Source organism: Tupaia chinensis, unplaced genomic scaffold (genome assembly GCF_000334495.1).
Source record: "Tupaia chinensis unplaced genomic scaffold, TupChi_1.0 Scaffold140176_1, whole genome shotgun sequence".
NCBI lineage: Eukaryota > Metazoa > Chordata > Mammalia > Scandentia > Tupaiidae > Tupaia > Tupaia belangeri.
Window position 1 is genome coordinate 66,336 of NW_006200055.1, and position 14,504 is coordinate 80,839.

General features: G+C 37.3%; 2 protein-coding genes across 2 annotated transcripts in view; both read right to left on the minus strand.

Annotated features, from left to right (window-relative positions):
• LOC102475465 (olfactory receptor 51I2) overlaps positions 1 to 492 on the minus strand; it is a 1,604-nt gene extending 1,112 nt beyond the window's left edge. The window contains 1 exon segment of the mRNA XM_006162536.2: positions 2 to 492. Within this exon segment, the coding sequence (XP_006162598.2) occupies positions 2 to 492 (491 nt within the window).
• A 9,002-nt stretch (positions 493 to 9,494) lies between these two features.
• Positions 9,495 to 10,439, minus strand: LOC102502769 (olfactory receptor 51I1). The gene has a single exon (XM_006162518.1). It carries the CDS (start codon positions 10,437 to 10,439, stop codon positions 9,495 to 9,497), a length of 945 nt encoding a protein of 314 aa, XP_006162580.1.
• Between the last annotated feature and the right edge of the window lie 4,065 nt (positions 10,440 to 14,504).

The following is a 14,504-nucleotide window of genomic DNA, read 5'->3' on the forward strand; positions in this document are numbered from 1 at the left end:
CAGGAAAGGAAGTGGAAAAACCATGCAGAAGCTGCGGATAATGATGAACATTCCCAAGTGGGCCACACGGGCATCTGTGAGCACTGTGGAATAGTGCAAGGGGTTGCAAATGGCCACATAGCGATCAAAACTCATGGCCAACAGGATCCCAGACTCTGTCCAGGAGAAAAAGTGGATGAAAAACATCTGAGCCAGGCAGGCTTCAAAAGCAGTCTCTCGAGCTTGGAAACACAGAGCAGCCAGTACAGTGGGCAATGTAGAAAAGGATACACCTAAGTCATTGACAGACAAGAGAGATAGAAAGTAGTACATTGGCTGGTGCAGGCTCTGCTCTTCCCTTATGATGAGGAGAATGAGGGTATTGCCTAGGATGGAGACAGCATAAAGCAGCAGGAGGAGGGCAGTCAGCCAGTGCTCCAGGCCTTCCATCTCTGGAAAGCCTGTTAATGTGAAGCCGGTACTACTTGAAATATTCACTCCAAAGCTTTCCATGAGAGTCTTTAGCTGGTTTTTAGGAAAAGACAGTAGAATGAAGATAAGACAGTAGAAGAAGTGAAGACCAAGAGTAGTATGTATCTCAGGACAGGAGAAACAATGTTGTTTAGATTCTCATACCAAGTATTAAAAGGTCAGGAAAGACCAGGTTATACTTCAGAATTTCTACAGTCTAGCAGTATCCTTAGATCTGTCATGGGCTCCAGATCCTTCCCCACAAAAGTCTTGTAACTTAACACTATCTCTTTACTCTTCCTATGCCTGTATTTTTTACATAGGTTCAAATTTCTCTAATAATGGAAAAGTTTTTTCCCTTTCTATCTACTAGTATTTAGCCATCAGATTCTTCAATAAACAAGAGTCAGTATGTCCACCATAAAATGTTTTCTCAATACTGTCAACCCATTTATTTACTCCCACTTGTGCAAATGATGGCACTTTTTGTCTATATTCTAAGCTGCCTTTTCTCTCTTGCCCACACACAAACATCACCCAATTAATCAGCTTCTCTTTGTTGTTTGAGCCCCTCAATTATTCATCAGGGTCCAGAATCTCTTCATTCTCTATACCTGATGACTCTTAGTGTTTCTGTCCTTCATCTTCACATTTTTTTTCTTGGTTCAGACCAAAGATTCCCAAACTGTCCTGGATGTTAGAGCCACTTAAAGAGCTTTTTTCTTTTGCTCAGTCCAATCACATAACAATTAAATCTGAATATTTTCATTTAAAACTAAGGAATAAGTATTTATTTATTTCCATTTCAATAGCCATCCAGGTTGAGAATCAGGGATTTAGATTATTTTATCAGCATTCAAATAAGTCACCCCTGACCACCACCAACTTCTTCCACAGGATCAATTTCAGGAGTTACTGTCATAGAAAACAATCAAACAATGGTAAAAGTAGACAACATTATAGCCTCCTCATATCTTTCTAGTACTATCCCATTTCTCTGCTCCATTTTATAACTTCTATTCTCAAAATAATGTCCTACTTATCTGTTCCTTGTTTCTCCTCTGTACATCAGTGATTTTAATTTTATGCTTCAAAGTGCAGGTTTCTCTTTTAGCTTTGATTTATAGCTATGCATCCAAATCTCTACTTGACTATTAATTTCCATAGCTCATTGGCATCTCTAACAACATATGAGGGCCGGCTCAATGCAGCAGTAATGCATTAATCAAGAGAAGTTGGATCCCACATGGTGACCATCACTTGAATCCCCGACCAAATCAGCTTGAAACACTGCACACACACACACATGCCCAAAGCCTGATGGATTGCAAGACTAGAGGAAGGGGATCATAGTGAAGCCAGACCAACTCACTCTTTTTTACTGTGGCATGTTCACACACATTCTCTGTCATAAAGAAAAAAAAAATAAGTTTTAAACAAAAATAACATGCAAAGTTGAACTTTTTGTCATTTACCATACTTGATCCTCTTCAATATTTATCATCTAATTTATGTCCATTGACATCTACCTATGTATTCATGCCAGAAAAAGCTGAGGCACCTTGACATCTCTCACTATCCTCCCTTCATAGGTCTTGATGGAAATAATCAACTCTGCAAAAAATAATAATTAATGTGGTCTATTTCTAAGCACAAATATGTGTCACCTAAGCCCTGAAAAGAGGCAAAACATGTCTTTTTCAGAATGATCATTTACAGGAGTCTTTTTATTTGATTTTGAGAGCAAGAGGCAAAGTTTGGAATTCAGTGAAGAGTTTTTCCATTAGTCTGGCCCAAAAAGGACATGTGGAAGCTGGGGAAGCGGGATTGTGGTGGTGGTGTGTGTGGGGGGGGGGGCTTTAGGTTATAGGCAAGTTATAAAACTTATAAGTTAAAAACTATAAAGTTTTAGGTTGGCAATCAGAAGAGGAAGGTTGTCAAGATTAGAAAAGAATGTACTTTAACAGAGATAAGGTGGTTTAATATACATTACAAAGATACTATGTCAGGGACAGGATGTAGGAAGAGGCTTGTTATCAATGGGTTAAAATGACCTGTTAATTTTTATGGACGTGACTCCCTCTATGCCCTCTGGAAAGAATTTTAGAAATAGGAAAAAACAGTCAGACTTCTACCCTCAGTCTAATCAATCTATTGTCATCTTTACAGAGTACACTTAACCTTGCCTCCTCTATTTCCTCTCACTTCCATTTGTAACCCCTTCCTCAGGGTCTTTATACAAGAGGTCTGCAGAACCTTCTTTCTAGACCTCCCAGTATAGTGCCATACCCCTTCACTCTGTTGTCTCATAAAGCAGACAAATTAATAAAATAGTGTTATACTCCTATAGAAAAGATTTAAATGGTTTTCTGGCCTTTCGAAATAAGAATCCAGATAACAACTCAAGATCTTACCATGGAATATAGCATCAACACTACCTTAGAATTCATAATCTTCCAACTATTCTAATCATGGTTCTATGCATCCGTTATACAACCTTACATAGATTTTTCTTCATGCCATTAACCACATTTTAGAACCATATATAGTGCAAATAACCTTGGTTATTTGACAAATGCCTTTCTTCCCCAGTTAATTATAAGCTTTCATAATTATGTTATTTATTTTAATTTCATCCAGTCCTAGTTTTAAGTTTTTTAAAAAATAATTGAATGAGTAAACTTAGAAAGTCTTAGAAAGAAGATAAGAGTACATTTTAAGTGTCCGGTCAATCAGGAAAATAAAAAACTCCTGAACATTTAGTAATTGAGTTTGTTTCTGAGCTTCATCACATACCAGCTGAGAATTTTAACCTCTTCATCCCTTATTTTCAGGTCTATGGAATAGAAAAGATAATACAGAGCAAAACATTTAAAATGCATATTCAGGTCCCTGGTGCAAGTATGTACTAAATAAACAACAATCGAGAAAGTGATGAATAAATACATTTAGGAACTAAGACTCCATGGTCTTGATTCCAAATTATCTTTTCACTTACAGTTTCTCAATCAAAGGTTCTCTTCTTTTGTCCACTTTCTAAAGAGACTATTGGAACATGATTAATCACACTGAAGCATGTATACCAAATGAAAGTGTCAGAATGAAATTCCCCTCTGACTCAGGTCTGTATATATCAGGCACTATAAAGTAAAGCTGCAAGAACGAGGTCAGGAGAGTAGAATTTCAGGAACCAAAGTCTATAGATGAAAATTAATGGAAACAGACATTGGAAACGGAAGTGCGGTACAGGACAATAATCTTTAAACAAATCAGAGTTTCTCTTTTTTTAAAATGTCTGCACTCTAACCACTTTAAGATGTTTAATCTATAAGTGAGATTCTGAGAGCCTCTGTGAGAGAAGAACTGAAGTTTAGACATACCTGCTTGGGGCAGTTCTGCTGGAGGGGAGAAGGTGAAAAGAGATGGTGAAATGTCCACTAAAGGGAGAAATACCAAAGACTTCATGTACTCCGCACACAATCCCACTGCCAGCTGCCACCCACCCCTGCTCTGAGTTCTATAATGCTGCCTCTTAAGAGTCCCCTGGGTCTAGTAAGTCCATGGAGATAACTAAGGTAGCTGGGAATGTGGAAAAATTTTGAATGTCTGGTCCTTTGTGTCCTCTCATTTCTCCACCTTACAGGTCTCAAGGAAATGAAGATTTATAACTGATATATTCAAGAGAGCTAAATATATTCAGCTTTTCATTTTATATAAGAAGTGAGGCATCTAAGTAATCTATTCTACCAAGAGATCTGTATTGAATCTCAAATCCAGTGAGTTTTACTGATGCTCAGGTTAGGGATTTAACCATGCCAAAGGCAAAACAACAGAACCAGTAAGAGTTTAATTATTCTGAGTCAGCAAATGGGATAACCAACCTGGTTTACTACCAAGAAATATACTTATTTTAGTACTGAAAGTCCTACATTGGGGAAAAGCCTCACTCTAAGAAAACTTGGAAAATCTGTCGACCTATCATCACACCTGGATTACCAGGTCCTCCCCTATTTAAGTAAGCAGAATTAACAATACTTTATTTGGGGGCCCAAGATTGGTGCAGTGGTAAAAGGTGATATTTTGCAAGATTGATTCACATGGAAGGTTCTGGGTTTTTTTAAGAGACATCCCTGAGTACACTGGACATATGTATGCCCGTGATCCAGTGTTAGCTGAGGATGAGGGTGGATCATAGCACCAAGACCTTTTGGGGGTTCTCACTCTCTTCTTCTTTCTCTGAATAAATAAATGAATTAACTTTAAAGAAAAAAATGTACTTGATTCATTCAAGTTTCAAACTTTTTGTTTGTTAGATAGAGTAAAAATTCCTACAGATGTAAGCAAATGTAAAATAATATATGGTAGGCGGTTACCAAGCAAGAACTATCATCATAAGGTTTAGCAACTTTTCATCTTCCAGAAAAGAATGTGAATAGAAGGTGAGAATGGCAATTGGCTCTGAGAAAAGACTGACTTCCTGGGACCAGCAGTTAGCGTAATGGCTATATTGCTGGCTCCCATGTAGTCGACTGCGGTTCATGTCCTGGACCCGGTGGCTTAAAACTCACGCCAGGTGCGTGTGCATGAGTGCCCAAGATCCCAAGAGGAGAATGGAGGAGAAGGGGTTGCGGCACGGCCATCCCCTCCGGGGAGTGATTTCTCGCTTTCTAACTCTCAGTCTGTCTGGCGAGCGCACGCACCCTATAGCAAAAAAAGAAAAGAAAAGATTGACTTCTTTACTTCTTTTTTTAGTTTTTCTTTATTTTATTTTTAATTAACACATAAAATCTATGCACATTTATGGAGTATAGTGAGATCTTCGAACTGGAAGAGTCTTTGGGCCATCTTGTATAACATCCAAAGTTTTGTAATAGAGGAAATGAAACTTTAAGAGATTAAAAGCCTACTGATGGGCACAGAGAAATTATTTCAAGTCAGGACTTCAACAAAAGTGTTCTGAAACAGACTCAAATTATCCTCACTGTTCATGCTCTTTTATTACCATGTCTGAGGAAAGAAGAGAAGAACAAGTGATATTTACTGAGTACCAACTAGGTATCTAAGATTCTACTAGGTTGTTTAACTGGGTGTGACTCATTTAAAATTAAAAACAAAGGTGGCTCTGTAGTGCAATGGATAGCGCATTAGACTTCTAAAATTAAAAACAAATTATAAATATTTTTATTATGCCTAAAATCAGTACTGGATTTTTTCTTTTTACACATAGGATGTGTGCACTCACCAGAAGGACAAAGAGAGACAGAGAGATAGAAAGCAAAATAATACCCCCCAGGGGGAAGGCCATGCTGCAATCCCTTCTCCTCCATTCTCCTCTTGGGATCTTGGGCACACACACACACACATGCCCGGCGTGAGTTTAAGCTGCCAAATCCAGTGGTCAAACTGTGGTCAACTAAGTCCAGCAATGTAACCATTATGTCATCTTCTGGTCTCTGCATTAATACTATTATTGGGAGGAAATAGTTATGATATTTCTTATATATAAGAAATCATGATTACCATTTGTGATATTCTGGGCAGGAAGTCTCTAACATAGTTGATGGGCTACTACATGGCTGACTTTGGCTTGCATACCAGCCATGGTGGCTTGAGGAACATGCCAGGTGTGTGTGTGTGTGTGTGTGTGTGTGTGTGTGTATGCTCAAAAATACCATCAGAATGAAGAGTGATAGCAATTATCACTCTTTTAAAAAATGAATAAACAAAAACCAACATTCACATACAATTATTTAGACCTTTATGTGTTGATTAAACTTCATAACTATCTTATAAAATGAATATTACATTTATATTTTACGTTTATGGAAACCGGAGCATAACAAGTTAAATAAATTTTCCATCGCCAACAATGAAAATGACATAACTAGTATTTGAAGCTAGGAACTCTTAACTACTATAGTGCTATACAGCCACAGCTGTGAGTTCAAAGGGTAAGTGTCTATCTTATTCTCCAAGGATTCCCTTAGTGTCTAAGTTGGGAACTAGCATATTGTGATGCTCAATAGTCACTGAATGAATTGATGAGCCTCCTTTGTGGTCTGATATCTTGTGGCTCCCCAACCTAAACTAAAACCATCATGTTAAATGTGTTAGGCTGTCAAAGTCAGTAAGAGAAAGGGTGAGAATTGTGAGTTTCCATAGGGATGTCACAAATCAGTATCATACTAGTCTCGGACATGGAAGTCAGACTGCATGGATTCACTGCCTACTCTTCCACTTACTGCCGTGTTATTCTGGACAATTTTACTCAGTCCTTTAGGTATGCTTCAGTGTTTTCAGTTGTTATACAAAAGTAGTAATTTCACCTACATCATAGGCTTGCTGATAGCAGCTGAAGAATTTTTTTAGAAAATTGTAAAATAAAATAACCTTAAATCTACCTGGCATATAATAAGCCATCTGGAAATAGGGAGTTATTAGCAAAGGGTAAAAGTTTTAGTTATACAAGACGAATAAGTCCTAGAGATCAACTGTACAACATGGAGCCTATAGCTAACGCTGCTATATTGTGTACTTAAAAGTTTGCTAAGATGGTTAAGTGTTCTTATGTTATGTGTTCTTATCACCAAAAAGATTAAAAATAAAGAAGTTGAAAGAAACATTTAAAGATGATAGGTATGTTTACGACATAAGTAGTGATGGTTTCACAGTCCTATAGTTATGTTCAAACTCAAGAAGCTATATACATTAAATATATAGAGCTTTTTGTATGTAAGTCATTCTTTAATAAAGTGACAGAAGATGTTATTAGTATTACTCGGCAGCTGGTAAAATGAGTATAAAAGATTTTAAATTCTAGTCTAGTTAGTTCAGATAAATAAAAATAATCTGGTGGGTTTAGTAGCACTGATATCAGGTTTTTCACAGATAAAATCCTCTGGTTTGTTGTTTTTGTTTTTTTTTTTAACTAATGATATGATATTATCATTTGACTGCAGAGAACGCACACTGGCTAGCACAAGCTTTGGGTGAAGTGGAATATGGAGAATGAAAGTATGATGTGTTCCCAATATGCACTGAACTCTCTAAGCACTAAAGATGAGTCTCTTGGGGGCCAGAAGCAGGTCCCCCCATGGCTAGTGGTGATGGAGAGGCATGGCTATACTAGGAAAAGCCGACTCTGTTCCCTTGAGATAAACAGAAAAGTGCACTTGGAAAACATACCACCAACATGCAGACCACTTAGTGCTAGCAAATTACTCTTGATTGTTTGTCTCTCCTTTCCTATTTCTCACTCTCTCTCCTTTCTTTCTTTTCTATCTGACTTTAAAACAAATATAAAGTGTATGTATTAAAGAATAACAGAAAATATAGATAAATAACAAAGGCAAAAAATCCTAAATTTTACGAGACAGAGACTAATATAATTCCTAATACTTTTTCTAGATAATTTGATTGGATTCCCCCAGATATTCAATATTAAATGAATTAAATTGGGTAGAACTGATACTTTCACAATATGTAATAATCTTTCCATTTATGGAAATATGTGATAATCTTTCCATTTCACTCAAGTTTATTTTTAAATCTATCAATAATGTTTTTAAATTTTTTTCTATAGAGTCTCATTAAAATATTTCAGAGGTGAATTAATGTTTTAAAGTTTCAAAACTGAGTCCTTAATAAATTGGAATATTTGGAAATTACAAATATTGTATTACTTTATCATTTGACATATTTTCTCAATTTTTAGTAGTATTTTCATTTAAGCTTTAGTGTTTTCTTGGTACACAAATTCTATCATTTGGTAATAATAATAATAGTCACATTTATTCATTTAACCAAGCCATAATAATTTATTAAAATGTACTAAATAATTTATATAATACCAGGCTCTCAGAAAACAAATTTGTTACTGAAATAATAAGAGTTTTCATTCCTTAAGTACCTATAAAATGTCAACCAACATACCCTTCATCTTATATGCATTATCTTTAAACCTATTTTAAAAACCAACAGCCTAGTATTCCTAATAAATTTTGTAATTGAGAGAATTGAGTCTCAGAGAAGTAGGAATTATTCTAAGACTATGATCTGCTTTTTCACATTCATTTTGGAATTAACAGGAAATCCAACCCTTCAAGAAACTAATGACTCATATAGACAGCTATGTATAATAAAAAGAAAAATATAGAATGCTATCTTTCATTTTATTATTCCCTTAATTGTTACCACTGTACATACACAAAAATAAAATTTCAATTATAGTATATGATTTACCAAATTTTAGTATTTCTTGAGCTTAGATCATATAATACAATTTACATGCAATTTTATTTATTTCGTTTGAAAGGCAAGATGGATAGTATATTTTATATGAAATAAATATCAACTTGCATAACTAGTGAATATGTGTATATATATTTGATTTAAAGTAAAATATCTTTGGCATAATCTTTGGAAAAATAATCACTTCTCCATTATGACAATATATCCATGGTTAAAAGTGATTTTCTTTGACATCAGTGACTTTAAACAAGGATAATAGCAACACATTGTGACAAAATGGGGGACTTATTATGAAGATGTACGTGTTTGAATTTAAAGGAAGGAAACTTAAGCAAATCTGTTCTGTTAAATTATGGCCAAGGGACTAGCAGTTACCGTAATGACTATGTTGCTGGACTCCCATGTAGTCGACCACAGTTCGAGTCTCGGACCCAGTGGTTTAAACTCACACCGGGCGTGTGTGCATGAGCGCCTAAGATCCCCAGAGGAGAATGGAAGAGAAAGGATTGCAGAATAGCCATCCCCCTGTGGAGTGAGTTCTTGCTCTCTGTCTCTCTGTCTCTCTCTCTGTCTTTCTGGTGAGCACACAAGCCCTGTAGCAAAAACCTCTCCAAAAAAAATCTACTTCGGCAAAATATGTTGACTTAATTCATAACTATTACTGGACTATTATCAAAACATCTGGTGGCAGGAATTTTAATGGTAGGTCACTGTCTAAAACAATCTTAAAAACTGAGATTTGAAGGTTAAGACAGAATATCTACAGGATCATGGCTTTTCAACATGTCTCTTGCTCAAAACTTGGTCCCAAAGAGTATTTTGCAAAGTCTCCGACGGATCTCCTTGGTTTTGATGGAATAAATGACAGGGTTGAGCATTGGTGGCACAAAGAGATAAGCAAGGGACATGAGTGTGTGCACATATCGTGGGGCATGCTTCCCATAGCGAGCAACCATGGACACACCGACCATGGGCACGTAGAAGATGAGCACTGCACAGATGTGTGACACACACGTGTTGAGTGTCTTGAACCGTTCTTCCTGGGAGGTGATGGCAAGTACAGAGCGCAGTATGAACATATAGGAAAGGAGAATGAGGGCAGAATCCAGGCCAAAGGTAGAGATGACAATAAATAGGCCAAAGATATTATTTATGGTAATGTCACCACAGGGCAAACGAATCAGGTCTGGATGCAGGCAGTAGGCATGGGAGAGCACATTGGCTTTGCAGAAGGGTAAGCTCTTCAGAAGAAAAGGTAGAGGAAACACCATACAGAAACTTCGTATAATAACAGACATGCCCATACACACCACACGGCCATCAGTAAGCACTGTGGCATAGCGCAGTGGGTTACATATGGCCACGTAACGGTCAAAGCTCATGGCCAGAAGGATCCCAGACTCCATAAAGGAAAAAAGATGAATAAAAAACATTTGAGCCATGCAAGAATTAAAACTGATCTCCCTTAAGTGGAAGCAAAATGTGGGCAGAACTGTGGGCAATGTGGAGAAAGACACACCTAGGTCATTAACTGATAGGAGAGACAGGAAGTAGTACATAGGTTGATGCAAGCTCTGTTCTTCCTTGATAATAGAAAGGATAAGGGCATTGCCCACAATGGAGACAAGGTAGAGGGTACCAAGTAGCAAAAACATCCAATGTTGATAGGTCTCCAGCCCTGGGAGTCCTGTCAAGGTAAAAGGAGGTAGATCTGAGCTGTTGTAGAAGTAACCGCCCATGCTGTATCTCCTGCTTAGACTCAAAGGCCACTCTCCTATAAAAAGACAAATATACAGTTTTATGTATAGTTTCTGCCTAATATTTTGAGATTTCTCTTGTATTATCGAGACCATCACCTTATAGAATTAATCAGTTTTATTTAGTAAGTCACTTTTCCATCCATCTCATTATTACCAAAATTTCTGAACTCGTGTGGAGTTTTCTCAGTTGCTCCCGTTGGCAAGACAGGTCACTCTGCTCTGCTTTACACCTGTGCTCATTGTCATCTTGTTTCTTGCATCTAAAGCCATGACTCTTTTCTATCAGTCCATGAGTACCAGTTTGTTGAAGACCTACAAGAAACTCTCCTGACCACTATTAGACATTTTTCCAGAGCAAATTATTTATTCATTAAAACATAGTGTTTCCTCTTTCCACTTTTTCATACAATTAAACCTCTAGTGCTTTGTAATGAATCTAGTTTCTCTGCTCCTTTATTGTCTCTCAGTTTTCTCCATTCATATTTATACAGACTAAACATAAATGAACACAAAAATATTTAATCATAGAGACAGCCATCAAGATGCATTAGATTTTTACTGCCCCCACTTTTCTTCTTTTTGTATCCACTTAGCTTGTAGCATCACTCCCTACTTGAGTAATTTAAATACTGAAAATAATTTCTTTTGGAATCAAATAGTACCTAGCTCCAGAAAGTCATAGGATTAATAATTATATAGTCTATGAGATTGCTTCATCTAGTCTATGAGATTGCTCCTCATCTGTGCTAATGCTTTGAATGTTTTCATCCTTATGCCCAAGGTGGAGACTCAAAATTCAGATGTTACTTTGCTTCCATTTTTTCCTTGACCTGCCCAGAAGTCAGGTAGAAACTGGTGAAAATAGCAACACTAAAGTGCTTCTTCTAGCACCTTTCTTCCTTTTATCCAATCTTCAATACTACATTTTCAGACCAAGTTATCACATTAATATACTATAATAATAATAGCCTCTTGATAAGTCTCTCGCTTCTCCATAACTCATCTTTTATCTAAAATTAGAGCAATATTTTATAAGAAAATGTGTTCTCCTGATTATAAATATTAATTATCCCTCCTTATCAAATTCAAGCAGAATAGTATCAAATTAAAGTCCCGTCTAGTCAGTACTAAATCAATATTTCCACCACTACTTCTTTAAATCTGACAATTATACCTCAAGATACCCAATCAGTCTACTTGAACCTCTTGAACTTGACCTACAGCTAGCCAGTTCATGGGGAGAGTATTAATACACCCACTGAGTCCTTCCAGGACTGAGGTGAAAAATACCCAGAGCAGCAGATGTCTTAATGGTTGCATTGCTAGAAACCCACATATTGGATCATAGTTCAATTCCTAGACCTGGTGGTATAAAATTCATGCAAGGTGCATGTGCCTGCATTCCCAATATCCAAGAGGAGAATGGAGAAGGAATTGTGATGTGGTCATCCCCCCAAGGGTGATTCTTGCTTTCTGTCTCTTTGTCTCTCTGTCAAATGCATGTGCCATATAACAAAAATTTCTCTTAAAGAAAAGAAAAAAAAAGGGAAAGAAGGAAAGGAGAAAAGAGGAGAGGAGAGGAGAGGAGAGGAGAGGAGAGGAGAGGAGAGGAGAGGAGAGGAGAGGAAAGGGGAATTGAAAGAGGAAAGGAAAGAAAAAGGGAAAGAAGGAAAGGAAAGGAAAGGAAAGGAAAGGAAAGGAAAGGAAAGGAAAGGAAAGGAAAGGAAAGGAAAGGAAAGGAAGGGAAAGGAAAGGAAAGGAAAGGAAAGGAAAGGAAAGGAAAGGAAAGGAAGAAAAAGAAAAGGAAGAAAAAGAAAAGGAAGAAAAAGAAAAGGAAGAAAAAGAAAAGATGAAAAAGAATAGAGAATGCTTTCCTCTGTGAACATTTAGCTAGTCATTACCAGTACAGGTAACTTCCCTCTGATCTTCACATATCCAGGCATTTCTCTCCTTTTGTCTCCACTTCTCTGCTTGCCCCACATTATAGCTTTGAAAAATCTTATTTTTATGAAAAGCAAAAGTGAACAGTTGTAAAAATTCTTAAGACCAAAGATTCACAGTTCTGATTTCAAAACCCTGCTTTACTCCCATATCTCTGGTCTTTCATCTGCACTCAGAACTTTTTTACCCTTTCTTCTCCTAATATAATTTTATCTTCATCTTTAGGATCTCTTTGTTTTCTTTTCCTGTACTCTCTTCCTAAATATATTTTCCTCTTTATGCAATATATAGACATCTGATTTGGAGTCTTTAACACTAAGTCAGGTCTTGCCAAGCTGCTTCCATAAAATCCAGAGTCTTTTTACACATCCCTTGATTATTAGATGATTATTTTTTTAAAAAATATATTTTATTCAACTTTATTTATTTACTTATTTAAATTTGACCAGATCAGGACAGAGAGTGAAAGAAAGTAAGAAAGCAAGCTGCCAGATTCGGGACTAGAAACATGGTCAGCCATGTGGGAGAACAACGCTCTTAACCACCACGCCATCTGCTGGCCCTGATTGTCAGATGTTTCAGAAAAATGTCTGGGGTCCTTTTTCCCATTATAGGTATAATTTGACAGCATTTTTTTCTGAGAAATTTACATGTGAAGACATATGGTAGAATTTCCAAGACCAAAAGCTCCAGATAAAAAATAAAGAACTGGGAAGGTGATGAAGGTGAGAACATGGAGGAAAAAAAAAAAAAGAAAGAAAACTAATATTTCCAAAGATATAGCCTTTCCTTTCCCAGATTGAAATGTATTATCACTCAGAATTTACACACTATTTTTCTGAAAAGTGTCTGGGTCCTTTCTCAACCCAATACATGTACACCTGAGATATAGCCAGAAAGCATTTCTTCTCAGAAAGTTACATGTTAAGGCACATGGTGGAATTTCAGAGACCAAGAGGTACACTTAAAAATAGAGAACTGGGAAGATGTTGAATGTGAGAGCATGTAGGCAAATAAATAAATAAATAAAAAGACTAATATTAAAAAAGATTCTACCTTTCCTTGTACAGATTGAAATGTAGTGTCACTCAGGATTTCGAAACTAGGGGGAGAGTACCTTAGGTCCCAGAATCAGTGTCTGACACTCCACCTTACCTGTCTGAGAGAGTTCTCTGCAGGTGGGGTGTAAAGGATGAGAGAGCAGTAGTGGGGGCCTTGCATGCCCTGTCTATCGCTGACTTCACCCCTGCTACCTTTCTGGCCTGAGAAATATATGGCTGCATCCAGGAAGTCCCTTAAGCTGTTATGGGCTCAGGTGCTTGTGGACTTGTGGGAATACAGAGAGTCCACAATTCTCCACACCTCCCTGACAACATTTGGTCATTCGTAGCAGCACACTAGAGAAAAAATAATCAGACCATGAAACCACCTATAAGAATATTGTATCTAGTTCCTTATTTTACTAGGGAAGTAATTAGGTCATAGGAAGACTAAGAGAAGTTTCAAATCTATACAGCTTTTTAGAGACAAAATTATATTTAAGCCTCAGTTTTCTAACTTAGTTTAGGGCCTTACAACTACAATCAATAGCCATGAGAAATTGCGTATCCTATGAAGAGTACTTAATTCCCATGTAAATTCATTTCAGCATTTTCATTTATTAGAATGTGTGTAATTCTCACCTGGATCACCTATAATACTGACTCCCTGAGGGGGCCTGAGGTGTCATGGTGGTTAAGGCACTGGACATTCCCACATGGACAACCACAACTCGAGTCCCAGACCTGGTGTCTTGCTTTCTCACTTTCCCTCTCTCTTTCTTCTCTGTGTCTCTCTCTGGTCAAATTAAAACAAATAAATGAATAGGGAACCAGCAGTTAGCGTAATGGCTATGTTGCTGGACTCCCACGTAGTCAACCGCGGTTCGTGTCCCGGACCCAGTGGCTTAAAACTAACACCGGGCGCGTGTGCGTGTGTGCCCAAGATCCCAAGAGGAGAATGGAGGAGAAGGGATTGCGGTATGACCATCCCCCCTGGGGGGTGATTTCTCGCTTTCTGTCTCTATGTCTCTCTCAGTCTGTCTGGCGAGCGCATGCGCCCTAT

Coding starts and splice junctions, on each gene's coding strand:
- LOC102502769 (XM_006162518.1), bottom strand. CDS start 10,439: ATGGGCGGTTACTTCTACAACAGCTCAGATCTACCTCCTTTTACCTTG.